This window comes from Elephantulus edwardii, unplaced genomic scaffold (assembly GCF_000299155.1).
Source record: "Elephantulus edwardii isolate Elephantulus edwardi_28Jun2011 unplaced genomic scaffold, EleEdw1.0 scaffold00027, whole genome shotgun sequence".
Taxonomy (NCBI): Eukaryota; Metazoa; Chordata; class Mammalia; order Macroscelidea; family Macroscelididae; genus Elephantulus; species Elephantulus edwardii.
Window position 1 is genome coordinate 5649579 of NW_006399777.1, and position 27095 is coordinate 5676673.

Consider the following 27095-nt stretch of genomic DNA (forward strand, 5'->3'; position numbering starts at 1 on the left):
TAAGTAACAAAGTAGGAACCATTCTGTCAGCATATGTGACAAGAACATGATGTTTCTTTCGTATACCATGAGATCTTAGAAATATGGAAGAGGAAGAACTAAACATTTGGAATATAAATTACTGAAATGAAAGAATATGTACATCAACATTTAGAAATGTCCATGCCCACTACTAGAAATTTATCCTCTGAATCTTGGCACATAAGTATAGAGCTTTTTATACTCAAGAATCTTCACGCAGGGCTATCTATAGATTCCCCCCCCCCAAAAAAACTTTACATATGCATAAATAGGATAGAGTGAAGTGAATAAGTTATTTCTCTAAAATGCTAGACTATTAGGCATTAAAAAGAATGTAATAACATCATAATGTGCAGACTAGAAACATTTAGTGGTTTGTTTTGATATGGAAAGACAAGCATTTTTATTAAAAATTATAGGTATGCAAAGAAAACTGATATAAATGTAGACAGAGGTATGTTCTGGATTGACTTGTACCCCTCCAAAATAACTGTTAACTCAGCTAGGCCACGGTTCTCAATATTAAATAATTATCTATTTTATTTCAGCATCTATTATAATCATCCCTTGTGCTAAAATCCTGTCTTTTATGATGTTAATAAGGCTAGATAGAATCTTCAGGATTAGGCTGGATCTTGCGTAGGCCTCTTTTGAGATGTCAAGGAGATTAAAGAAGGGAAAGGCTTGACTCCCACCAAGAAAGGTGAAACTGGCGTAGAAGCATTCTTTGCACCAGGAAATAGAATTGAGCAAATGAATGTCACGTAGGAAGCAGAGAGTGAATCTTTAATGTTTTTCTGGACTGTCTGAAACTTCCTCTGTGGTCATATACATTTGCTTTCATTTCTAAAAAATTAATAGTATGATTATATATATACACATATATACATACACATGTATCTATATGTGTGTGTATATATATATACATATATACACATATACACACATATACACGTATATATATTTAAATTGTGAAAGATTAAAATGCCGTTAAGAGCCAGTGGGTGATTTTGTTGTTGTTATTATGTGCCATCCAGACAACTGTGATTCATAGCACCCTATAAACAAGGGCTCTAATCTTTGCCTTATCCTGAGCCAACCTCACCATCTCTGCCTCACCTGACCCCATTGCCACTGTCACTGCCTCAATTCATCTCATCCCGAGTCTTTCGCTCCTGCCCTTTCTCCCTAATGCCCTGCCCTTTCAGGCACGATGTCCTGCTCCATGAACTGACCCCTCCTCACAACATGTCTAAAGTATGTGCGATAGAGTTTCACCATGCTTGTGTCCAAGGAGCACCCTCGTTTCCTTTTCTCCAGGACAGACATGTGTGTTCTTTTGGCAGTCCTTGAGATGTTCAGTACTCATCTCCACCACCATAACTCGCGCGCTTTGATGACTCTTCTGTCATCTCTAGTTACTATTCAGCTTTTAGACCCATAGCAAGTAGTTGAGATTTAGGTGTTCAAAAACTCGTACTATGTGTTTGAAAGGAAGCTGTCAAAACTTGACCTTGTGTAAGTGATACATTTGCCGGTGTTTAATGAGTATTGTTTTTTCCTAGACAAAGCCAAAGGAAGATCCAGAACCGGGACCCACCTGGACACAGCCCGGAGACGGAGCCGAGCAGTCCTGTATCACATCTCAGGGCACCTGCAAAGAAGAGAGAAGAATAAACTGAAACTAAATAACGTAGGTGGGATGCGTGTGTGCTCCGGATGCTGGTCTTCTCAGGCGGCAGTATTTGATTCGCTAAGGAAAAGCCTCAGTCAATCAATTATTGGGCCCCCAGATTTCTTCTTTCCACTTGCACTTGTAGTTTTGTATTAAGAACAAACTGGAAGAGTTTGGCGTCATGAAGGTCCTTTGTAAAAGCAGTGCCAGTCAGAGTGTGATCACAGCAGTGATAGGAATGGTGTTGCCTGACCCTACAACTTGCCTTACATGTTCCAGCTGGGGACATACTGGCTGCATTTTATCAGACAAGGGGATGCAGCAAATACTACACATCCTTAGCTTTTATGTTAAAAATTCAATTTTATTGATTTTATTTATATTTATATTTTTATTTATAAATTATTTCAAATTCTATTTTAGTGCTTTCAGTTTTGACCCTTAAGCATTACTTATTACTTCCCTTTTCCCCCTCCCTCATGGGGACTGTGAATAAATCACTGATAAAGGAGTATTCGATACAGAACTCAGCTGGACATTTTTGCACAGGGAAACATTAGATATACAATTAAATGTCATAGTGTTGTTGTTAGGTGTCGTCGAGTAGTAGACGACTCATAGCGACCCAATGACTGAAAGACCTGAACACATGTATACCTTCCATAGTTTCTCCAAGTTCATAGTTTCTGGAGGCAAGCTATTTTGGAAGTGGATGCCACTCCTGCTTCCAAGCTTGTTTTAATCAGGGAGCTCCACCAAACACTGTCCGCCATGGGTAACCATTATCACATTTGACACATCAGTGTCACAGTGTTCAGCTTCACAGCAACCACGAATTACCTTTTGTAATAAATTATAGTAGATGATCCAGAAATCCCGCAATTTGCGAACAGGAGAAAAATTCTCTAGAGTCTTACTGTTTCTCTAGAAAGCTCAGGGACTACTTGGAAGTTGAAATGCTTTGGTAAAACAGGTGAGGCCAACTAGCATGGAAGCTCTTGGTTTCCCTCTGTGGGGGCACATGGACGTATGCGTGTAGGATGTGGTTGTTTTTATTATTATTATTATTGTTGTGGACCATCGAGTCGACTGGGACTCATAGTGACCTTATACAGTGACTCTGAACCCTGCCCTATCCCGAGCCAACCTCGCTCTTTGACACACCTGACCCCATTGCCACAGTCACTGTGCCATTCCTTCTCATCCAGGGTCCTCCTCTCCAAGCATGATGTCCTTTTCCAAGGACTGGTCCTTTCTGGCATCATGCCCAAAGTACATGAGCTAGAGCTTCAAAATCCTTGTCTCCCAGGAGCAGCCTGGCTTCCCCTCTCCAGGGTAGACCTCTTTGGTGCTGCACACTTGGTCTGTTCCAGGGGATGGCTCTCTGGAAGGCAGAGGAAGGAACCGTTTTGTTCATTTTGTGCTTCAGGCCCATCAGTCTATGGACCTCATCACTCAGTGGCCCGTCAGTCGTCCGACGGGCTTCATCAGTCTTGCAGCACTGGGTTCCAGGCACCACTGTGGGGGGTCACCTCCTGCTCTTTTGTCTGGTTGTGTCATCCTTTGGGAGTCGTGCTGCTAATCCGAAGACCCACATCTCTGGTGATCAAAATCCACCAGCAGCTTCCCAGGAGATCCACGTGCCGTTCACAGCCTCAGAAATCAGCTGGAGCTTCAGCTGTGAATTGGTTCTGACTTGATAGCAATGAATTTGAGTTTGACATAAAGCTTTTCTAAGGATAGCTCTGTCTTGGTGTGTCACTTGAGTTCTTGAGAGTTGAGGGATAGACTATAACTAGACACTCCAGAGTCACTGGAACTGGTTCTTATTTTCATCTCTATCTAGTCACCATGCCAACCTTGGTGGCAGTAAACAAGTTCTAAGAGGAGACAAAGGTAACCACATCTGGGCTGGAATCTCAGTGAGTAACCAGCAAAGCATCTCCACAGATATCGTCTGAGATCCCGTAACGCCAAACGCTGACACTGACTCTCATCTTCATTCAAGAAGGATTTAAACACAGCAAATACCAGTAAGCTTTAAACTGCAGTTGCTGGATATTTTATTTTTTTTCACCTGTGAGCTACAACAAAGCATCAACAAATACTTAAAAATCAGTGGTTTCAAAAAGTGTGATTCTTATGGTTTTAGCTAATTGGCTTAATGGCCATTCATTTCAGAAGTACCAACATCAGGGTGGAATATTAAAATCATACACAGCAATTAAGGTCTAAACCACATGATGACTGTGGCATTGCAGGTAAAGCTCCACTTCTGAAAGCGAACTGTGACATCAGGACCAGCCCTTAGCACCTCCTTTTTAAAAGAGCAGGATACACTGGCTAAGAGGCAGCAGAAAGATGGAACAGAGGGAAGTGAGCCGGAGAGTTGAATTTCTAAACAAGAAGTGTGTGGAGAATTCAGGCTTTCACAGCCTAAATCTTCCAGGAGCACACGAAAAAGGAATTCTTAATATGTGTATAATCTTTGCCATTTACATAATCCCTTTGCTTATAGAGTATTGTTTAATTCTCATAATAATTTGATGTTAAATATTATTCGTGTTAGGGAGCTCTGGGGATATAGTCCACAGCAGGACACGCTGGTAACCCCACAGCAAATCCACCAGATGCTCTCAGGCGAGACTTGGAGAAACTTCTCCTGGTCACTTCCCAGCCTCTAACCCCACTGGAGGGTCAGCTCCAAATCAACAGCAATGAGTGTGTGAGTGAGTATTTTTCTTAGACCCATTTTAATTCTGAAGGGAGAAATTGCAACTTCTTACAAGGTTTTAAATCAAGTGAGTCATGTAGCAGATCCGGAACATAGCCTACGTCTTCTGATTCAGAGCTAGTCCATGTGCTTTGAAGTTTCCTTACTACAGTTTCATGGACCAGGCCGTTCAGAGTGTTGGGTCCTGGACAAATGGAAGCATTGGACTGTTGCTGTGGATTAGGTATAAGGACTTAATGTCTTTTTTATTTCCAGCTGCTCCTCTCTTCGAAAAGATGTTTCAGTCCTGCCTTTCCCTGGAAGAAAGACGGGCAGTCTTGTCCCTTGAACGTATACACACAGTGAAGGGCAAGCTCTGTCCGAGTCACTCTTGACTCACAGCATTGAGTTTGGAATTTGGTGTGTGATTTTTTTTTTACTCCATCTGTAAGATGAGAGTTGAGTGGTGCATGTTTTCAACTCAAAGAACTGTTGCAAAGATCCCATGAAAGCCTTCGGCACTTGAAAGGGGAGAGTGCTGAAAATACCCGTTATCAGGAGCTTGGTGCAGTGCTCGTGGTAATCAAAGGGACACACGAAGCTGGCAGTGCCCTGGGAGTGAGTGCAGAAATAGCCCCATTCAAATGGTCCTTTCAGTGAAACATTGTAAAAATAGCTTGAGGAATGTTCCTCATTACATAGGAACCGGCTCAGAGCTGTCTGATTCGCCCGGGGAAGAGATTGCCTATCTTACTTCATTAAAGCAGCTGGTGGATTTGAACTGCCTGCTTTTGGGTTGTCAGGGAAACTCCTTACTCACTAGACCACTAGAGCTCTGGTTTTGGGGTTGTTTTTTTGTTGTTGTTGTTGGTTGTTTTTTCTTTTTTCCCCACTAGTTTATTTACAAAATTCTAATACAAATTCAATCAAATTCTTTCCATTTCCTTCACTCCCTATCAAATTGTACAACCCAATGATTAATCCCCTCTTCCCCCTGCACATCCACATCCCTCTGCTTCCAGCCTCTCCCACCCCTCCTGGATCCTTATACTCATTCTACAATAACGGTCTTCTACAATATTTATCCTTGTGGGACTGAGTTCGTTCACTCAGCATAATGCTCTCCAGTCCCTCCCAGGTTAGGTAATTAATTTACATAATTATTGCCCCTGCGTGCTGCATAGTATTCCATTGTGTGAATGTACCATAATTTCTGGAGCTCCTTTTAAGAAATAAAGTTACTGTTAACAAGTTAATTTTTTTCCTTTAACTTGTGCATCAGGAATTCACAGGGTAGAGATTATAGGACTCTAAAACACCATTGGAACAAAGGAAATTACTTCCTATTTAGTATGCACAACTCAAATTTTATTTATATATATACAGTCCTTGGAGAGGGACGTCATCCTTGGGAGAGTGCAGGGACAGCGCAGGAGAGGCAGACCCTCAATGAGATGGATTGATTCTGTGCCTGAGGTAATGGGCGTAGGTGTGCAGGAGATGGTGAGATTGACACAGGGTAGGGCAGAGTTTAGGGCTGACACAGGGTCACTATGAGTCGCAGGCAACTTGATGGCACATAACAACAACAGCAATGTATACACATTCACACACATGCACACACATACAGGCTAGGACAAGGTTTAGGTCCTTGTTCATAGGGTCACCATGAGTCATAATCAATTGCACTTAACAATACCATTAACCAGTTGTTGACTAGTTCATTGTGTAATTTCTTAAACAAACTAAGTATACCTGAATGGTACAAATAGTGTGTCTTTTTATTTCCTCTCACCTTCCCGCTGATAAATATACACTTTCTCCACTGAAAATCTTTCTTGCAAGTGCTTACAGATGCACTGGTGAAGGGAGAGAACAGCGGCTGTTTTCACTCAGGTAGCTTTGTCAAGATATGTACAGAATTTCCTCTTAAAATCATGCCAACTCCAGTAGATGATTAGCTGTTGGATTCTCGGTAGTTTTTAAAACTTTAAATAATATGTGTTAGGCAACCTGTGGAAATGGAATAGTGTGACTTATTTTCTAATTTCTAGGTCTGACATTTCTGATATGCAGTGCATGTTGTTGTTGTTGATGATGATTGCTGTCGAGTTGAGCATGACTCACAGCGACCCTGTGAATAAAAGACCTGAAGCCTTTCTATAACTATCGTCATTTCGCAAAGGTCATAGAGTTTCCAGAGGCTTTTTGTTTAGGAAGTGGATACCACTCTTGCAGTGTATTACTGAGCTTTTACAACTACATCTCTAATGTATTTGTAAACATTCACCTATAACCCAAGAATATGCTTCTCTTTTTTATCTTTGAAGGTAAAATACTAAAGTTAGATTGAGTAGAAAGTTACATCTCCGAATGGATGGACCTCCCTTCCTGAAAGGAAATATGGATGGGAGGTCAGGAATATGCTTCCTTTTTCTCAAGACCTCACCCCCAAGACTGAGCTGCTCAAACAAGGAAAAATTTAAATCACATTGTGGGAAACTTATTCTGAATAGGAAGTAATAGTTCCCATTATTTCAAATAATGTCTTTGATTTCCTGACTGCTGGTACCAAGAGTGTTGATCATGGAGTCCAGCAGACTGAAGCTGTTAATATTGTCAATCACTTCTCCGTATGCCATGATGTTTATAATTGGACCAGTGATGAAAATCTTTGTTTTCTTGATGTTGAACTTCAATCCATATTGAAGACTGCAGTCCTTGACCTTCTGCAGCAAATGCCTCATGTCCTTCTCAGTTTCAGCATGCAAGGTTGTGCTTTCTACATAATGCCAGTTATTGATGAGTCTTCCTCGTATCTTGATACCATATTCCTCCTCTGAAAGTCCAGCCTCCCAGATGATCTGTTCCACATATAGATTGAAAATGTATAGAGACAGGATGCATACCTGGCTTACGCCTTGTCCGATTTTGAACCATGCAGTGTTTTCTTTGCTCTGTTCTAATGACTGCCTCTGGCCCAAGTATAGGTTTTGCACGTTTTTGTTGTTGTGTACCATAGAGTCGGAACCAACCCATAGGTGACCCTCTGGCGGATTTTCAAATACAGTTCATCACATGGGAAGAGACTGCCCATCCTTCTCCCTCAGAGTGGCTGGTGGCCTCAAACCTCATACCTTTAGGATTGCAGTGAAGCTTCTTGCCGCTAGGCCACCAGGGCTCCCATAGGTTTTGTGTAAGCACAATCAAGTGTTTTGGGATTCCCAATTTAAAAAAAAAAAATAAAATCCAACAGAGTGTGGAAATTCTTAAACAGTATCGTTAGCATCACATTCAAGCAAGATCCTGTTGATTATCCAAAAACGACTGGAACAGTAGTACATCAGCAGAGAACTTCCAGGTGGACAGGCTGGGTTTGGAAGAGTTTGTGCACCAGGGACATTATAACCAATGTTAGATGGATCTTCGCTGAAAGCAGAGAGCACCAGAGGAATGTCTGTCTGTGTTTCATTGACTATTCAAAAGCGTTGGACTATGCGTGTGTGTGTGCCTGTACACTCATGTGTATGTGTCTGTGTGTGTCTGTGTGTCTCTGTGTGTGTGTGTGTGTGTACTTGAAGCCACTGTGTGATATTGGAGTTGGAAGTGCTTAGCAACCTTGAGAGAATCGGTGGACCTTACGTCCCTCTTCCTTTAGACACTAGCCTGAGCTTTGATGAGAAGCCCATTACAACTGTTTCATTCTCCTCCTCTCACTCACATGCCAAAGTCCACCTTTGGATGGCATTTACGCTTAGAAATCAGAGAATGAAGGAGACAGGTCCAGTATCAGGGAGTTAAATGGAAACCAGAAGTAGTGGCAGATGGGCACCGAGGAACCATCTGGGAGTAGTGAAGCAAATGGTACTCCACCATGAAATGCTGGCATGCACGTGGGGGCCTGTGGGGGCCGAGTCGCCCTGTTAATGGAATGAGAAGCATGTGCTGGGAATGAGAGAGACCAGAGAGAAGGAGAGAGAGAGAGACGAGGCAGAGAGAGAATTAATACTCAGGAGGCAGAGACAGGTAGTCCCCAGTCCATGCCACTGATGAGTTAAGCGTTTTTTGGTTGGTTACTCAGCCTTTCTGAACCTCAGGTCCTCCGAGCCTTCCTGACCGCACTACATTAACCTGGCCCTGCCTCAGCAGCTGAGACAAGAACACGACGCTGTGGTCTGCACTTAGCTTGCCTCCCAGAGTGATTCACTGTTCGTTAATTCAGCTTAACTTTTCAATGTTAAGTTCCCATTACCTATCTGGTATTTCTCATTAATTGAGGTCAAAGCAAGGTTGGCAGGTATCTGGTCTCCGGCTTGTCAAATCTCCGCCCCTGGGATGGCTGGGCCTTTTTTTATCCAGAAATAATAAAGAGAATTGTTCCTCATTTCGGATTGCTTTCAAAGTGAAGTCCTTTCACAGTTATCAGACACCCCAGCTATTCTTCTCCATTGAATCAGCTGCATGGTGAACATTGCTTTTTCTCCTTCTAAGCCTCAGATAATAACCCTTGAGTAGCTATTTTTCACCTTGCAATGTCACAGGGACTGGCCAGTGTCAGGATCCTTGTCAATTGGACTGTGAGGTTAGGCTTTCTAAGCGAAAGCATCTCGGACAGCCAAGATAGAAAAGAAGTGTGCATGTAGCTAGCACAGCCTGGTTATATTCTGAAGAGTTGCTGAAGAGCTGTTTATAACAGTATGTAGGTCATATATCTATATCCTTTCTAGAAAAAATAATAGTTCCAAAGAATCTCAAGTCAAATATCTTCCTTATAAAATGATTGTCATCTGAAAACCGTAGGTGGACAAATTGTCCCCACAGTAATGGAAATGCAGACCTTCTCTTCGTGTCTGCACTGCATGTAGGGTTGTATTTGCAACTGTGGGTGATTTTAGGCCCTATCTTAAATAATAAGCTCTTTTTTGTTTCAAAGAACAAAATATGGATTACTCATTCAAAGTTGTTGACCTTGTTCTGTGACATGGACTCAGAACCGGCTCGTTGCTGACACTCCAGCAGGTTTTCAGAGACTAGAAATATCATGGGGAGAGGTTGGTTTTCTTCTGGGGAGCCCCTTGCAGGTTTGACCCACCTGTCTGGGCCGGCAGCCCATGCAGGCCACCAGAGCTCTAATTTGACAGTCATGACTAAACTATGTCATCTCATTGGACAGTCATGACTAAACTATGTCACGTTCCTTCTATCAAAGACCTCAGCCCAGGTTAGTCCCTACATCTCCTGTTGAAAGGTCCCCTGTGAGATGTACTGCCGTTGTGTATGTGACTGCCCTGCCCACGGTGTGTGTAGAGGAATGTGTAATCCTTTTCTCTAACAGTGGCCTCACCCTACTCACCTTTTTTTCTTTTTCTTTTTTCACAGAATGTTTTCGTGGACAAACCAGCATTTCCGGAGTATAAAGTCTCGGATGCGAAAAAGTCCAAATTCATCCTTCTGCATTTTAGCACTTTCAAAGCTGGCTGGGACTGGCTCATTCTGTTGGCGACGTTTTATGTCGCCGTGACCGTACCTTACAACGTCTGCTTCATCGACAACGACGACCTGTCCACGACGCGGAGCACTACGGTCAGCGACATTGCCGTGGAGATCCTCTTCATCATAGGTAGGAGCTGCTGCCTGTGGAGGAGGCTTGCTGGGGGAGTCGTGGGGCCCGGGGTTCTCCGACAGGAGTGCAAACGTGCATCTGTTTGCATGGGCCTGGCTGAACCTCGGATGCAAGTTCTAGAGAACCACGGGTGTGGATTTCCAAAAATTACCCTTTTCTGTTGCCCTCCTCTTCTTCTCCTTCAACAGATCTAAAAAAGTGTCCATGTCTCTGTACTTAATGCATAAAACAATGGGCCACACTAGGTTGGCGGGCGTTGTGTTGGTACTCATGCATCCTTCATCACCTTAGCTCTGTAGGATGAAAGCTGGCTTTGGAAGAACCCACTGTGGGTACTCTATGCCATGGGGCTCTCTGGCAATCTCTGATAGTGGTTGCTATATTTGGCCTGGTCACAAAAGCTAAGAATTGTGTATGCTGTTGAGTCAATCAAGAGAGGTAGTAATGATTTAATGAAAGAAACGATTAAGAACGACAGAAGAAAAATTGATGCAGTTGAGTTGTGGTATTGGAAAGAGTACTGAGTAACCCCTTAGACTATCAAATGAACAAATAAGTAAGTCTTAGGGAGAAGGGAATCAGGGTGCTCCTTAAAGGCGAGGATGGTGAAACTTCACTTTACTTACTCTGGGTTTGCTGTCCAGAGGGGCCAGTCCTTAGAAAAAGACAACATGAGTCGAAAGGGATTGGGGCAGGTGGAAGAGAGGAAGGCCCTCGATGAGATGGATTGATGTCGTGCCGGCAGCCGTGGGCTGAGTGTGCCAGAAATGATGAGGATGGCACAGGACACGACGGGCTCCACGTCTGTTGTTCACTGGGATGCTGGGATTGAGTTGCTCTGGACTTGATGTCACCTCACAACCACAACAAACAGCCCATGGTGTAGGGAGAGCTCTGGTGGCCCTAGTGGTGAAGAGCTTGATGTTTGGAAGGTTCAGTCCTTGGCAAAGGACATCATGCTTGGAAAGGCGGCCGGTCAGTGAAGAAGGGGGGACCCTTGATGAGCTGCATTGACGCCATCACTGTAACGAGAGGCTTGAGTGTATCGGAGATGAGGAGGATGACATGGGACAGGGCAAGCTTCTCATCAGTTGTCCGTAGGGTCACTGTGAGCCCCAGTGACTCAGTGGTACTGAACAGTCCCTCCCCATGTGGCATTAATAATATTTGTCTTTATTTAAAGACACATTTGTGTATTTGCACTTACTTGCATTTGAAGTTACCTTTTCTTGTTTTCTTCTTTCTTTCTATATTTATTTTTTTCTTTTATAAAGTTTTTTTCCCTTCTTTTTGTTTTAACGTAGCTAAACATGTTTAGTAAGTCAACAGTGTGGCAGCTCTCATGAAGGATCAAAAATCATGACATGTCAAATTTGTAGTAACTGAAGATATTTAATCTAGAATAGAAAATACTTGGGAAATATGTGATAACTAGAGTCTAGAGTGAAGGTTGCATAGTGGAGTGTACTCAAAGAGGGATGGGGGAGATTGTATACCAATGGAGGAATTTTTCTTTTACTTTCCAAAGAGAAGAGCAAACTGGGAGGGCGGGGAGGGGTGGGCAGGGAGAAAAACACAAAAATGAATGAATGAAAATCCAAAATCTCTGTAAACATTTAAATTAATAAAATAAAATTTTTTTAAAAATACTTAAAAGGGCAATCGCAGGGAAAATGACTAGATTTCCTAACATCGGTGGGTAAAATTTAGAAGTATATGCCTTGACAATATAAAGGAAGATCTTTTAAAACACGATGGTCTAGGAGTGTTCAAGTAGGGTCAGATGCCCAGTGGCCAGAAACATTTTATCAGCAGGAGCAAGTAAGATCTGAGTCACTGTTCTATTGGTAGGGTGTTTGTGGTGTTCCTCGAGGAAAGAAATGAGCAGCTTCTTTCCAATAAATGACTATCACCCCCTCCTCATCTGGGTGTGGGCTACTCCGAAGGAGCTTGGGAAAAGGCAGGAACACAGGATTCTGGTACCTTTCTGCGAATACTCTTTTCAATTCTCCAAACACCCAGTCACGTGTGATCTCAAAAGCACCCAGTACCTTTACGTGGCTTCACCTACTTCTCAATATTCTCAATATGAGCAGTTTGCCTCCCAAGCCTAGGTCAAGCGGAGCCAGTTTGATGACTGAGGAGCCTTGAGAGTTCATAGAGGGCGAACCCCCTTGCCCACAGGAGGCCGTGACTATAGAAGTCTGGGGAAGGAGAGGGATCCAAGGAGTCCTGGGGAAACAGACCTAAAGGTCAACATGACTGTCCAGGAAGGTCCCAGTTTCTGTGACTCTGTCTGGGGGGATATGTGTTCTTGCTTTGTTCTTGTTTAGACCAAGCCTAGCCTTTGCTCACTCATCTCGCCCTTGGATCTCCTTTGCAGAGCAGATGGACTCCCTGTTTAGAGTAATGGTGGCAGAGTTGGTAGGGCGTTGTGCTGCTCACTCAAAGGTCACACCTCTTTAGTGGTTTGAATCCCCCAGTGGCTCCAAGTAGAAAGACGAGCGATCTCCTGCCATACTGTTCCCAGCCTCAGAAGCCCTGCTGACACTCAGCTATGAGTCAGTTCAAATGCAAAAGCAACAAGTTGAGTTCACAAAGTCCATCCCTACGTCTTTACCTGGTCATGATGGTAGGGGCAGCATCCTTACTGTGAAGAGGAAGTAGAGTTGAAAAATACGTCACGTATATAGGTTTATAAAAGGTGAGAAATGGATCTTAAAAGCTCAGAGAAAGGAACTCTGCCAAGCAGATCAAAGCTACGCAATGAACGTTTCAAGATGGTGCTACTTTTTTCAGCCAAGATGTTAAAGTTTGGGGGACAAAGTGGGTTCTCTCGTGGAATGTCCACACAGGCGAGTGTGTGTGTGTTTTGATGTGGTTCTGTTAATACCATGAATCACGGATCTCCTAGACACACCCCTCAGACCCTTCTTAGGACCCTCACCCCCACCCCAGAAGTGGTGAGTGTAGTATGTTTTTGCCACTAGATGGCAATATTGCCTACCTAGGTATTTGGGTCTCGCTGTGAGCCTTAGAAAAGTATTTAAGTAATATTGTCGTTGGATGCCATCAAGTCAACTTCGACTCATCGCGATCCTATGACCCTTTCCCTAAACTGTGCCTCTTCCCGATACTTGATATGGTCGAGCTCATTGTTATTTTGGGTAAAGCTGTTCTTCATCTAACAAGTGTAAGAAAGTTATGTGTCCCGCCAAGCTGGAACTGACCCATGTGTGACCCATACAAGCTGGAACTGAGCTTGTGTCCACTGCGCCCTTCCCATCTGCCAGCCAATGCTCTCAATGCTGATGATACAGAGGCCAAGAGTTGGAGACTCATTCGAACATGTGAATGTAAATGTTTGATCTCTATTCTAATGGGAGAGAGAAACTATAAACACAACCAATTAGTAAAATACAAAGCATGCTTGTTGGTGATGAGTAATATGTTGTTGTTGTTGTGTATTGTAGAGTTGGAATTGACCGATTGTCTGGGGCAGTTAATCCCACGAGAGGAGATTGCCCAATCTTTCTTCTGTAGAGCAACTGGTAGCTTCGAACCATATACCTTCCAGACTGGAGTGCAGCTCCTTGTCACTAGGCAACCAGAAGTCTTGTAGAGAAAATAATAAATGAGTCATAGAGAAAAAATAAAGCCTAAGTTGGGGGGGGGGAAGGTTGCTCAACTGATAACATACTATTTAAGTACAGAAATAGTGGTGGTTGTTGTGTGCTGTTGAGTTGGAACCAACTGAACCTTCTAGCAGGTTTTCAGAGGCTGTAAATCTCACATGAGGAGATTGTCCATCTTTCTTCCATGGAGAGATTGGTGGATTTGAACCCCCTGCCTAGCGTTGGCAGCACAACTCCTTACCACAAAGCTGTTGTTGTTGATCACCTTCAAGTCGAGCATGACTCATAGCGACCCTATGAACAAAAGGCCTGAAGCCCCTCTATGACAATCGACATCTATCAAAGTTCACAGAGTTTACAAAGGCACGTTATTTAGGAAGTGGATACCATTCCTAGAACTTTCTAAACCCAGAAAGGAAGTGAAGAAACAATCAGCAGTATGTCTTAATGAAGATCCTTTTAATCAAAAGAAGTGACAAATACAAAAGATCATCCATCTAGCATTATTTTAAGGAGGGATGGAACTATTTGGGCTGAAATATATTAATGTATCTTCATATTGTATAGTGAACAACACAAGTACACTTTTAAAAAACTGTTTTTCTTGGAGCATTTTCTTTCTAAACAAAACTCTAGCTGAAATGAAGTTTGTTCATGCTAATATTTTAGACAGTGATAACTTGTGAGGAGTTTTAAGTTACATAAGGCAATCTGATAATTTTTTATACTATCGAGTCACTTCATTTAATGAAATGATTCAGAGAGAATGTCATTAATATTATCTTAATTTTATTATTTACTTACCTAGAAGATTCAATACTTGTGAAAAAAAATTGTATTTGCTGGGTAAATAGGAAAATATTTCATTGTGTATGAGAATTGATTTTCATTTCAGTCTGGAAAGTTGGTGAAATAGCAGACTTGAGGGAAAATTGTTTCAGCACAGAACTGAGAATAATGTGTCCCTATGACTTACACATTACTGTAAATAGACTTTGAGAAGAAGCACATATTCATAATATATGAAGCAATCATTTTTATTTTGAACAAGGTTTGGGATTAGAATGGAACATTACTAAATTTAGAAACACAGAAGAATATGGTGAGTTTGGGATTTTGAAAGTTATCACAGAATCATGAACTTTTTCCCATTTGACTCTTACTGAGTGTGATCTTTGCTATCTCCTTCTTTACTCTTCTTTTATCAAGTGTTTTCTTGTCTTCTTGCAGTGTTCAGTGTTCAGTGTGTGTGTGTGTGTGTGTGTTATAATCAAGATAAACAATGACAGAACTACTCTCTAAGATGAGATGGCATCATTTCTGTGCTTGTGTTTTTCATGGAACTGTCTTTTCACGGCTCAAGGGTCATTGCTAACGGAAAAGTTCCAAGTCATCAGTTGTTCGTCATCAGGAAGACCTGGTGACCTGATCCCGGGAAGATGACAGCCAGCCTCGGCAGCACTAGGGGACAGTTCTCCTCTGTCCCACGGGGTCACCAGGTGTAAACTCTGTACTACAGAGTAGTACAGACTCAGAGGCAAAGAAGCAAGCCTGGGAAAGAGTTTTCTAATCAACTGCAGCCTCTGTTTATCACATGGTGCTTGTTAGTCTTTGTCTAACTAGACCTCTTTCCACTATTAATACTTAGACACCCCCCGCCCCCCGCCTTTGCTTGTCCCTTGACTTTCATTCCAAAATCAGCAGCTCTTTTGTGAAGAGTATACAAGGATCATTTCAGTGGATCATATCAATGGCTTGGTTTTAACAGGCAGTACTCGGGTATTGAAAACACAGGCACAACTGTAGAAATAGTCGATGCTGAGATGACTGTGACCCATTTTTTAGTAGAGATTGGCAAGAAGAAAGCTACTATTTAATGCAGTCATCCTTGGAAAAGAAGGGATAACTGAGTGAGTCCCTTGTCTATAATGATTAAAAAGTCTTATTAGATTAGACTCTTACGACCCACTGCAAAGCCGTATCCTCACAGCACTGAGATCTGCGAGATTTCTACATCAGTCCAAAAACAGTCGAGTTTACTTTGTATGCTGTAGCAATCTGGTGCTGTAACAAGAGCTGCGATGCTAATTCAATGGCTGATGGTATCCAGAAATGTATTCCCCCCCCCCCCGACACACCCCAGCCTCATGTTGTTGAGAGGAGATTAATGACCAGCAGCAGGGAGAAAGGAGGGAAGGCTGCCTTCATTTAGGCCCTGGGAATGAGGCCATCTTTAATGGGAAAGTCATTCTGTTTTACATTCCAGCCGGCGCAAGAGAACACCCAAACAGTGTGGCTAGGCAAATGTACACATTGCTATGGACGAAAAGCATGTGAGTTCCACCCATCACCTCCTTGTGCAAGAGTCTAGTCATATGCAAAGAGGGCTGTGCAATTTCCGCTACAAGTCCATCTGTATTACTTTAGAAACTAGCAAACACAGATTCTGGTGAACAGCTGTCTTTTGCGACTGTCTTTTGCATTGTATATTCGGATTTCATTTTTGGGCTTTTAGAATTGTATTTAAATATAAGGCCTTATTCCCTCCTTATTCAGCTCAAAAACTTAGGGGGTAAAGTAGGAGGCAGGTGACTAGGTGACCACAGTGTGCAGTGCCCTGTGTTCTTTGTTTCTCACAAAGACTGAGAATGCTGGTCAATTGATTATGGCTTTGCTGTTTTTAAACTCATACAACAGGGTCTTAATGCAAGCTTACCACCTTATCTGATTTTTAACTGACTAAGCCACAATTTCTTTTAATGTTGAAGGAAAAGAGAAACATACTTGACTGAGTGAAAGATGATATGTGGTCATGATATACTTTCTGAGTGACACATCATATTTCAGATATATTTTAACTCTGGCTTACTTATTCTCTGCTCACTGACTTCAGAACATAGTATCAACATGAGATGTAAATCTTCTCCCTGCAAAAGAAATAAATATGCTATTCCTCCAGATTCATTTATTAATAGTTTGGCTGTTTCATGTTTTGTGTGTATTTCAAGTGTGATGTATTACGAGGCTCCAACCTACTTATTTCCAAGTGAAAAAGCAAAAACAAGTCATTTACTTACCCAGTTTAAAAACTAAGGTTTGCCTGGTCCAAGCCATGGTACTTTTAAGTACTTCATCTGAAATTAAGAAAGGAGTGCATCAGGAATGCAACCTGTCCCCGTACCTTTTCGATCTGTATGCAGAACAGAGCATTCAGGAAGCAGGGCTTTATGAGGAGGAGTGTGGCATCAAGATTGGGGGAATCTCATTAAGAACCTACAATATGTAGATGACACCCACAACCTTGCTTGCTGAAACTGAAGAAGACTTGAAGCACTTGCTGAAAAAGGTCAAGGACTATAGTCTTTAATACAGATTGAAGCTCAACATCAAGAAGACAACGTTTCTCACCACTGGGCCAGTTGGCAGCACCATAATAGATGGAGAAGAGATTGAGGTTGTTAACAATTACAGCTTGCTCAGATCCATAATCAACACTCTTAGCACCAGCAGTCAGGAAATAAAAAATCGAATTGTACTGGGAAAAAATCTGCTGTCATGGACCTCTCCAGAGTGCTGAAGAGCAATGATGTCAGTCTAGAAACAAAAGTGCACCTAATCCAGGCTGTGATCTTCTCAATTACTTGTTATGCTTCAGAGAGCTGGACAATGACTAAGAATAAGAGAAGAAGAATAGATGTCTTTGAGTTGTGGTACTGGAGAAGAGTCTGTAACATACCATGGACTGCCAAGAAAACAAATAGGTATGCCTTAGAGAGGGTGAAACCAAGTCTCTCCTTGGAGGCTAGGGTTTTGAAGCTCTGCCTCACTTTGGGCACATGGCCAGGAGAGACTGGAGAAGGACATCATGGTCAGAAAGGTGGACAGACAGAGCAGAAGAGGGAAACCTCGGATGAGATGGATTGATACAGCAAATAGGGTGAAGAGGTTTGGTGTGTCAGAATTAGTGAGAATGGCTCAGGACAGGGAAGGGTTCAGAGCTGCTGTACATAGGGTCATTATGCATCACAGGTGACTCTACCAATAACATTCTGTGACAGGTTTGGAAGTAGGAGTGGCATCCACTTCCTAAACCACATGCCTCCAGAAACTCTATGAACTTTGATAAATGTCAATAGTTGTAGAAGAGCTTCAGGCCTTTTGTTCACAGGGTCGCTATGAGTCATGCTCAACTTGAAGGCAACCAACAACAATGCATCTGAAAACAGAACAAGTAATAAGGATGATGAAACAAGGATCGATGCCTCTGAATTGTGGTATTGGCAGAGAGTACTGAATATTCCATAGTCTGCTGAAAGAACCAACAGATCTTGAAGAAAGTGCAACCAGAGTGCTTCTTAGAGGCAAGGATAGTGAAACTTTAGCTCGTGTACTTCAGGCATGCTGTCAGGAGAAGTCAATCCTTGGGAAAAAAGACGTCATGTTGGGAAAGGTAGAGTATCATTAAAAGAGAGAAAGACCCTCCATGAGATGAAATGACACAGTAAACTATTAGAATGGGCTGGCGCATGACAGAGATTTGAAAGGTAGTGCAGGCATGGGAAAGGTTCAGATCTGTTCACAGGGCAACTATGAGACACCTTGATGGCATCTAACAACATGAAGTTGTCAACAGACATTGACTTGATTTTCCATCGCCTACCACGCCTACTCAGATAACACCACGGAGGGGAAGATGTAGCACAGACACTCTTTTCCTTCCAAGCTTTCTTGCTGGGGTTCAGCAATTTGGATGCTCACACAAGTAGGACAGAGAAGGACTGTGCCCTAGCACCCCCATTACTGCTGGTCCTGCCCGTACATTACTGGGGGGAAAATTAGTCTGACCATGGACTTTTGAATCTTTTTGTGGTTTTAGTGTCCACAAGGATTTGAAATAGACTGAATTACTGGAACCACAAGTAGAAATAAAATTTTAGTACAACAGAAAAATATGGCTAATCTCTACCGATTTCATCATAAAAATGAAGCCATACTGTGTTTAGGTGAGATCCTAATTTTCCCCCTCTTAATTAAATCTAATTTTATTGTTTAAAATACTAAAGAATTCATTTCATTTCTTTTTTAATGTCATTCTTCAAACTCCATGGCAGCACAACTCACTACCACTTAGCCACCAGACTTTCCTCTACCAACATGGAAAAATCCAGACATCTTTTTAGACATCCGTAAAGCGGGCCTAGGGGTAAGAAGTTGTGCTGTAGTCCCAAAGGCATGCATTTCAAATCCACCAGCAGCTCTGTGAAAGAAGGACAAGCAATCTCCTCTCTTGGAATTTATAGCCTCTGAAAACCTGTTGGAGAGTGACCCCCAACTCAATGGCACACAACAACAGATTAATAATAATTAGACGGCACACAGCAACAGTTCCAATAAGGATTACTTGCTTTGGTGTACATTGTTGTTGTTGTTGATTGTGGATGCTTTCAAAAAGTCAAGTCAAGCGGGTCTCATAGCTTCTTAGAGGCAAGGGGAACAACTCTTTGAACAAAAGCCCTGAACCCTTTCTACAACTATCGTCATTTGTCAAAGTTCCTAGAGTTTCCAGAGGCATATTGTTTAGGAAGTGGATGCTATAACTAACGTATAAAAATCCGTGTTGTCTCATTTTAGCTAATATTTTTCTCTTCAGTGTGCATGTACATGGTGTATAATGTGAGGCAAATATTAAGTGCGTTACTTAACACTTTTTAAAATGATTCTGTATATAAGATTTTATTCATTCTAAGTTTTGTAACTTAAATAATCAGTATTTACTTCAGATGGGATGAAGATATTTCAACTACTAATTTTCAAATGCATGACTGAATATTCATACATAAGATAGTTTTTATCTTTTTTACTGTGAATAAGCTAATAAATTTTACCACTTGAGACCTCTAGTAAGCATGCCAGGTCTTTCTGTAATTAAATATGTATTTTTCTCTTATATCAGTGTTTTTCAGTGGGTTTATGTTTCATCATTAGATTAATTTTATTAAAAAGAATCCAAATATCCAAAATTCAGTATCTAATTCAGAATTATACATTACTGACAAAGTGAATAATTTCTAAAAGGCTAAAATAACTAACTTTTACACATAGCAGTGTACATTTATTTAAGGAAAATATGTGGAGATATTTTGGTATAATAAACTTAGGCATTAAAAAGCACAAAGTCAGTACAATGTAAAAGTGATGTACAAGGCCAGTATAATACAGACCTTGGACAGTAAGTGAGAATTTTTACAGAACTCTACCTTGTAAAATTAATACTTAGAGAAAAAGGAAGGAAGAAAAAGAGAGCTAAAGGGTTATGTGGAAGGTTTTTATCCATTGCTGCTGTTATGAAAAGTCAGAATTGACACATAGCTGACCCTCAAGCAGGTTTTTTGGTTTTTATTATACTAGTTTATTTACAAAATTAAAATACATGGTTTGACAGAACAGATTCTCCCAATTTCCCTCACACTTCACCCATCAAACTGTACAACCCCATGATTAATCCTCTCCAACCCCTGCACATCCTCATCCCTCTGCTTCCAACCTCTCCCACCCTTCTTGGATCCTTATATGAATTCTGCAGTAATGGTTTTATACAATATTTATCCTCGTGGGACTGAGTTAGTTCTCTCAGCTTATGCTGTCCAGTCCCTCCCAATTTAGGTAATAATTTACAGTTATTGCTCCTGTGTGCTGCGTAGTATTCCATTGTGTGAAAGTACCATAGTTTCTCAGTCCATTCATTTGTGGTTGGACTTCTAGGCTGTTCTTGCAATGGTGAATAATGCTGCTATAAAGGCAGTAAAACGCACAACGGGAGATTGTTCATCTCTCTCCCATGGTGCAGCTGGTAGATTCGAACTGTGTGTCTTTGGGTTGGGAGCACAGTTTCTTACCACTAGACCACCAGAGCTCCCTTTTCCCCCCTGGACTTTGTTATTAAAATCATCAAACTAGAGAACATTATGAGAATTGTGATGAGGTTTAGAGACCATATTACGTAAATATGTTGAAAAGGACTTCAGATATTTAGCTTACAGGACAGAGAAGAACTTGTTGACTGATCTCTACCTGTTTATGGGATGGTCCTTTGAGTGAGAGAAGACAATATAGTCTGTGTTTCTGCTGAAGATAAAACAAGGACCAAGGAGAAAAATTTAGTTGCAAGAAGAATGCATCCATTGAGAAAAATAAGACCTGACTCATGAAATTTGTGTCCAAACAAAGTGGATGCTTTCAAAAAGTAGGAAGCTTCCCATCACTGAAGGACTTCATCGTTGAGCTCAGCACTATCAAGAATTACAGAAATGGATTCATTGCGAAGAGACTTTGGGGTAGTGGACTTTCCAGTCCCTTTTCTTCTGTACACACAATGTTGATGGTCAAGGTCAAAGCCCTGTAAGTGTCCATCATGATGATACTGGCACTACTAATAAAAAGCAGAAGCTCATTCCAACATCAACCACTCCTCAACTCACCAGCCTGCCTTCTTCTAACACATCCCTTTTTTGTTTCCTTCTAAAGGCAGTGGTCCTTAAATGCTTCTTCTCCATGGATCTGTTATCTCTTATTTTCTCTAATTGTCTCACTTAACCTAATAGAGGCATAAAAGCAGATACATGACCATGGAGGGGGGTGTGTGTGTGTGTGTGTGTGTGTGAAAAGCTCATCTACTGGTATTGACAATCAATTAAAATTAATTTTGAGATGGTTAGCCTCAGGACTCTTCCTTAACCAGCTCTGTTATTCATTTTTTCTACACTTTCCAGCTCAACTTTGATGTGACACCTTGCTGTGTTAGAGTATCTCAGAAGCAATGGAAAACACCATCTGTATGGTGTTGGTTGGAAGCTAGTTCAGCTAAATATCTCTCTACCTGCATGGTAGTGCTTGATTAATTTTTTAAAGAAAAGGCTAAATGAAGATTTTAATTATTTGTCTATGACACTAATGTTCTCATGCCCACCATTATTTTCATTTACTTCTTTATTTATTTAAATGAACATTTACAGAGATGATTTACTTCTTAATGATAAGCCAATATTATTTTAAAATTTATTTCACAGTTGATACTCAAACAAATAAAGAAAGGAAATCTAATAATTTTCACTGCATTAAATTTAACTGTTTTGTCTGTCTGTCTGTCTGTTTGTTTGTTTTCCTTTCTAATTATGTAGGTCTCAGAGAATTCAAACCAGGGGGAAAAAACCCAGAATTTAATCTTACTTTTTTAGGTCATATGCAAAGCCATTTAATATGATGGTGGTGGTGGTTGTTATTGTTGTTGTTTTTCTTATGTGCTATCGAGTCTCCTGCGACTCATAATGACCCCATGTACAACAACCCTAAACCCTGCTCCATCCCTTGCCCATCCTGTTGTCTCTGATACATCCATCCCCATAACCCAGTGACAGAATCAATCCATCTCAGCAAGGGCCTTCCTCTTTTGAGCTGTCCCTTCACCCTCCCAAGCATGACGGCCCTCTCCAAGGACTGGTCCTTCTTTGCAACTTGTCCAAATTATGTCAGATGGAGCTTCAGAATCCTTGCCTCCAAGGAGCAGTCTGGCTTCACCCTCTCCAGGACGAACTTGTTTGTTCTCCTAGCAGTCCATGGTATAGTTAATACTCTTCTCCAGCACCACAACTCAAAGGGATTAACTTTCCTTCTACCATCCTTAGTCATTGTCCAGCTCACAGATGCAAAACAAGTAATTGCGAAGACTATATTCAGAAATATTAACAACAGGAAAACAGAACATTTACCCAGTTATTTATTATATGTCCTTCATTTAATCATGCTCATATAAAAGTGAAAGACAAGAAGGCAAATAGATTGATTGGTAAATAATTTAATGCCCTCTGAATAGTCAGGGAATTTAACTATATTCTACATCCTTCTGGTGAGGCATGTAAAAATAAATAATAAATAAATGATCCTACAAGGACCAGTAAACAACGTAATGATAAATGGAAAATGTGTTGAAGTTGTTTAAGATCTTGTTTTATGTGGATCTACAACCAATGCCCATCAAAAAGCAGCAGTTAAGAAACCAAGTAATACATTGCAATGGGAAGATTTGTTGCAGTAACCCTCTTTAAAGTGTTAAATAGCAAAGATACCACTTTGACTATTAAGCTAAGATGTCATGTTGAAAATTAAGATGTGCTTGACCCAATCATGATAATTTCAGTCTTATATGTCAAATGCGATAATGGTTACCCAGGGTGGACAGTGTTTGGTGGAGCTCCCTGATTAAAACAAGTTGGGAAGCAGGAGTGGCATCCACTTCCATAATAGCTTGCCTCTGGAAACCCTATGAACCTGGAGAAAGGATGAAAGCTATACAGGAGATGTCCAGGACTTTTGTTCATAGGATCGCTATGAGTCACCAATGACTCAACAGCACTTAACAACAACAACAACAACATTTACATGAAAGGTGGATAATGAAGAAATACCAAAGATCTGATTACTTTGAATTATGTTGCTGGGGGAAAAATATTAACTATTCTTGGACTGCCACAAGAATGAATAAATCAGTCTTAGAAGAAGAACAATCAGAATGGACATGAGAAGAGATGATGGTAAGAATTCATTTCGTCTTATGTGGCCCAAGTTCTAAGGAGGGACTAGACCAAGAAGCAGTAGGTCAAATAGAAGGGAAACTACATGTTTTACAACCAGGAAAGGTGTGTGTGAAGTTGTATTCTTGTCTATCTGTTCAGTATGTTGTTGTTATGTGCCATCAGGTCGAATGCAACTCATAGTGACCCTGTACACCTCCTTAACTTCCTGATGTCTTCTGTTTGCGGAATTGGATATGTATGCTGGGTAAGTAAGTAGAGAGCGTGGACATCAGGGTTGAAGAAAAACTCAACTTGTGATTTCAAGATGGGAAGGAGACTCAACAAAAATCTACATAATATGGAGATGACACGGCCTTGAATGTAGAAAGTGAGGAAGACTTGAAGCACTTGCTAAAACTCAGTTTTGATATGGATTACAAAATTTATACAGATTACCTTTCGACATCAAGAAAACAACAATACTCACAACGGCACTAACAGCCAGCATCGTGATGAGTGGAGAGACGACTGAAGTTGCCCATGACTTCACTTTTTTCCCCCTGGGATCCACAGTCACATCCCATGACAGCAGCAGTCAAGTAAACGAAAGACGTGTTGCGTTGGGCAGACTGGTGTCAGGCACCTCTTTAAAGTGCTAAAGAGAAGGGATGTCCTTTTAAAGATTAAGGTGTGCCTGGCCCAAGCCATGATATTTTCCATTGTTTGATATGCTTGTAAAAGTTGACAATGAATAAAGACCAAAGAAAAATTGATGCCTTTGAATTGTGATGTTGGCTAAGGGTACTGAACATTCCATGTTCTGCCCGAGAACAGGTAAGTCTGCCCTGGAGAAAGTACAGCCAGGGTGGTCCTGAGAGGTGAAGATGGTGAACATTCTTCTCCCATGCTTTGGGCATGTTGTCAGTCCTTGGTGGGGGGGGGGGGAAGCATCATGCTTGGAAAAATGGAGGATCAGTGAAAGAGAGGAAGACCCTCAATGAGACGGATTAACACAGTGTAGAGGGACTGCAGAACCAGGCTTCCGCATGGCAGAGGTTGTGAGAATAGCACACAATAGGACTAATCTTCAGTCTGTTGTTGATGGGTCACTATGAGACGTTCTTGGCTCAACAGAACCAAACAACAGAGTCATATTGCTAGCTAGTAGCAGGCTGAAACATGAATGTGGAACTCTTGGGGCCCCTTTTAACTGTATCACAAAACCAGCAAGTATGTTTGACTTAATGATCCCTACAGTGAAATGGGAGACCATGGGGGTGGTGACCACCTCACCCCGTACAGGCGGTAAGCAGGGTGTATCATGCGAGCGGTTCAGGGTCAGCCAGGCCTTTGATCTGTTCTATGTAGACATGCTGTCGGAGTCAGAGTTGAGACGATGGTACCTACCAACAGTGGCCACGGTCACTAGGTCACTAGAGAGTATCATCTTGTATTAAGCAGAGGGTCAGCAGAGTGTCAAGAATACTCTCTATGATTGAGTCCGTAATTACAACAACAGCTTCAAACCCAGAAAAACTGTCAGCTGTGGCAAAGGAAATTTCTGTTCTACATGTAGTGGCTACGTTGTTATTGTATCAGCGAGCGTAAGTTGGAAAAAAATGTATGGCAAGTAACCATAACATTATTATTATTATATGTTCATTTTTGAGGAAAATTCTGTAAACCACATAGACGGCATATGATAATATGATAATTATTGATGTATTTACAAATGCATGGATATATAAGGTTCCTAGGTGATAAATGCTTAAGAATTAATTTGTTGTTGTTGTTGTTGATTGCCTTTGAGTCAAGCACGACTCATAGCGACCCTGTGAACAAAAAGTCTGAAGCCCCTCTAAAACTACTGACATTTATCAAAGTTCATAGAGTTTCCGGAGGCATGTTGTTTAGGAAGTGGATGCCACGCCTATACTGTTTGCAATATTTTTTTCCTAATTCAAACTGTGTATATGTGTGTACATGGTGTGTGTGTGTGTGTGTGTGTGTGTGTGTGTGTGTGTGTGTCTTCTAATTCACAACATTAACTAGAAAATTACTGGTCAGAAACTTAAATATTGATGAATATCCACTGATACATTCTATGTTAAAAGAAATTATACCATGGTTTAGAGCTGTCTCTAAATAAAACCCGTAACCAATGTCTTTCAGGTGAGTTATACATTGTCTAGAAGAGTCTACAGGAGAATAAGTCGCTGGTTTAATTAGACAAAGACACAAAGATATTTTGGAAAGTGATACAGCCACGGGGGAGGAACAGATGCATCCAGCGCTTGCAAAGCTTTTCTTTGCTCCATGATTCTTTTATGAGGGTTGCCAAATCTGGAAAGCTTTTTCTCTTATTCACACTCTTTTTTGTTTCTCTGCTTTTCCTCCACCCTTAAAAAAAATCCTACTACCCATCTCTGTCTTTCTTTTTTGAAGGAACATTTACAATCAAGGTGTCCTAGTTCTTGGACACATCATTATATCCTTAACATTGGAGAGAAAGCCAAATGATTTCTCACTTGCCCCTGAACAAAAATTCTCCTCTCATACTTGCAAGATTCCAAGAAAGTTCATTTCCTCACAATTAATTCTGTCCTTTTCTTAATGTGGGAGGTGATGATGCAGAATTTAAGAGCTAACATCAGATTGCATTTTAGATATACTGACCTAGTATTATCCCTCCAAAATGTATTTGAAAGAGCGAGAGGTCTTTAAGACAGTGGGATCACAATGGGATTGGGTGTAAAAAGATTCCCTGTCTCTGTTTAGGATTATCAGTACTACCTTACACAAGTTCTTTAGCTGAGAGTCATTGGTCAAATGTGGGTGATAATATGCCTGAGAAAATGGATAGCAGAACCACACAAACTAATGAAATGTGGGGGAAAGATGGCATAAGCCCTGGTATGCCAGGAATATACTTATTGTTTTGCATGATGAAATAGTAGCTTTTGAAAATAATTTACTAAAATGAGAGTAATTATTAGACAAAGCTCCACTCTTCGTAACGAAAACTGTGACACTGAGTATCTTTATTCTTGTTGTTTTTATGTGCTGTCAAGTCGACTCCATCTCATTGCGACTCTACTATGTCCAACAGCTCTGAACTCTGCTCTGTCTTGAACCAACTTCATTGTCTCTGACACACCTACCTCCCCCCCCATTACCTCTGTCACTGAGTCAATCTATTCATCTAGGATCTTCTTTTATGCTGTCCCTCCACCTTTCTAAGCATGATGTCCCTCACCAAGGACTGGTCCCTCCTTGCAACATGCCCAAAGTATGTCAGACGGAGCTTCAGAATCCTTGCCTCCAGGGAGCATCCAGATTTCACCCTCTCCAGAAAAAGCTTGTTTGTTCTCTTAGCAGTCCATGACATATTCAACACTCTTCTCCAGCACCACAGCTCAAAGGCATCAATTCTTCTATCATCCTTAGTCACTGTCCAGCTCTGGTGCATAGTAAGTAATTGTGAAGTCCATGGTCTGGATCAGGCACTCCTTAGTCTCTGACTGACATCTTTGCTCTTCAGTATTCTTGGAGAGGTACCTGACAGCAGATTTTCCCAATGCAATTAGTCTTTTGATTTCTAGGCTGTTACATGAATATTGATTATGGAGCCAAGCAAGCTGAAGCTGTTGACAATCTCTTCACTGTCTATCTTAGAAATATGACATGCAACTTAAAAGTTTTCTCCCCTAAGAATATTCTGGTATCTCAACTTTATTTGTATTCATATACTAAAAGGAAACCAACTTTTGTCCTTTTTTTCTTTTTCTTTTACTATTTGTGTATAAAAGTAATTTTGTTAGAATATCTTCTTTTCATTTATGTAATGATTAAGGCTTGG

General features: G+C 41.2%; 1 protein-coding gene across 1 annotated transcript in view; it reads left to right on the forward strand.

Moving 5' to 3' along the window:
* KCNH8 (potassium voltage-gated channel, subfamily H (eag-related), member 8) overlaps window positions 1–27095 on the forward strand; it is a 427975-nt gene that overhangs the window by 250643 nt on the left and 150237 nt on the right. Inside the window, exons 4-5 of the mRNA XM_006883339.1 lie at window positions 1587–1714; window positions 9789–10029. Coding sequence (XP_006883401.1) covers window positions 1587–1714; window positions 9789–10029 — 369 coding nt within the window. The remainder of the gene's footprint in view (window positions 1–1586; window positions 1715–9788; window positions 10030–27095) is intronic.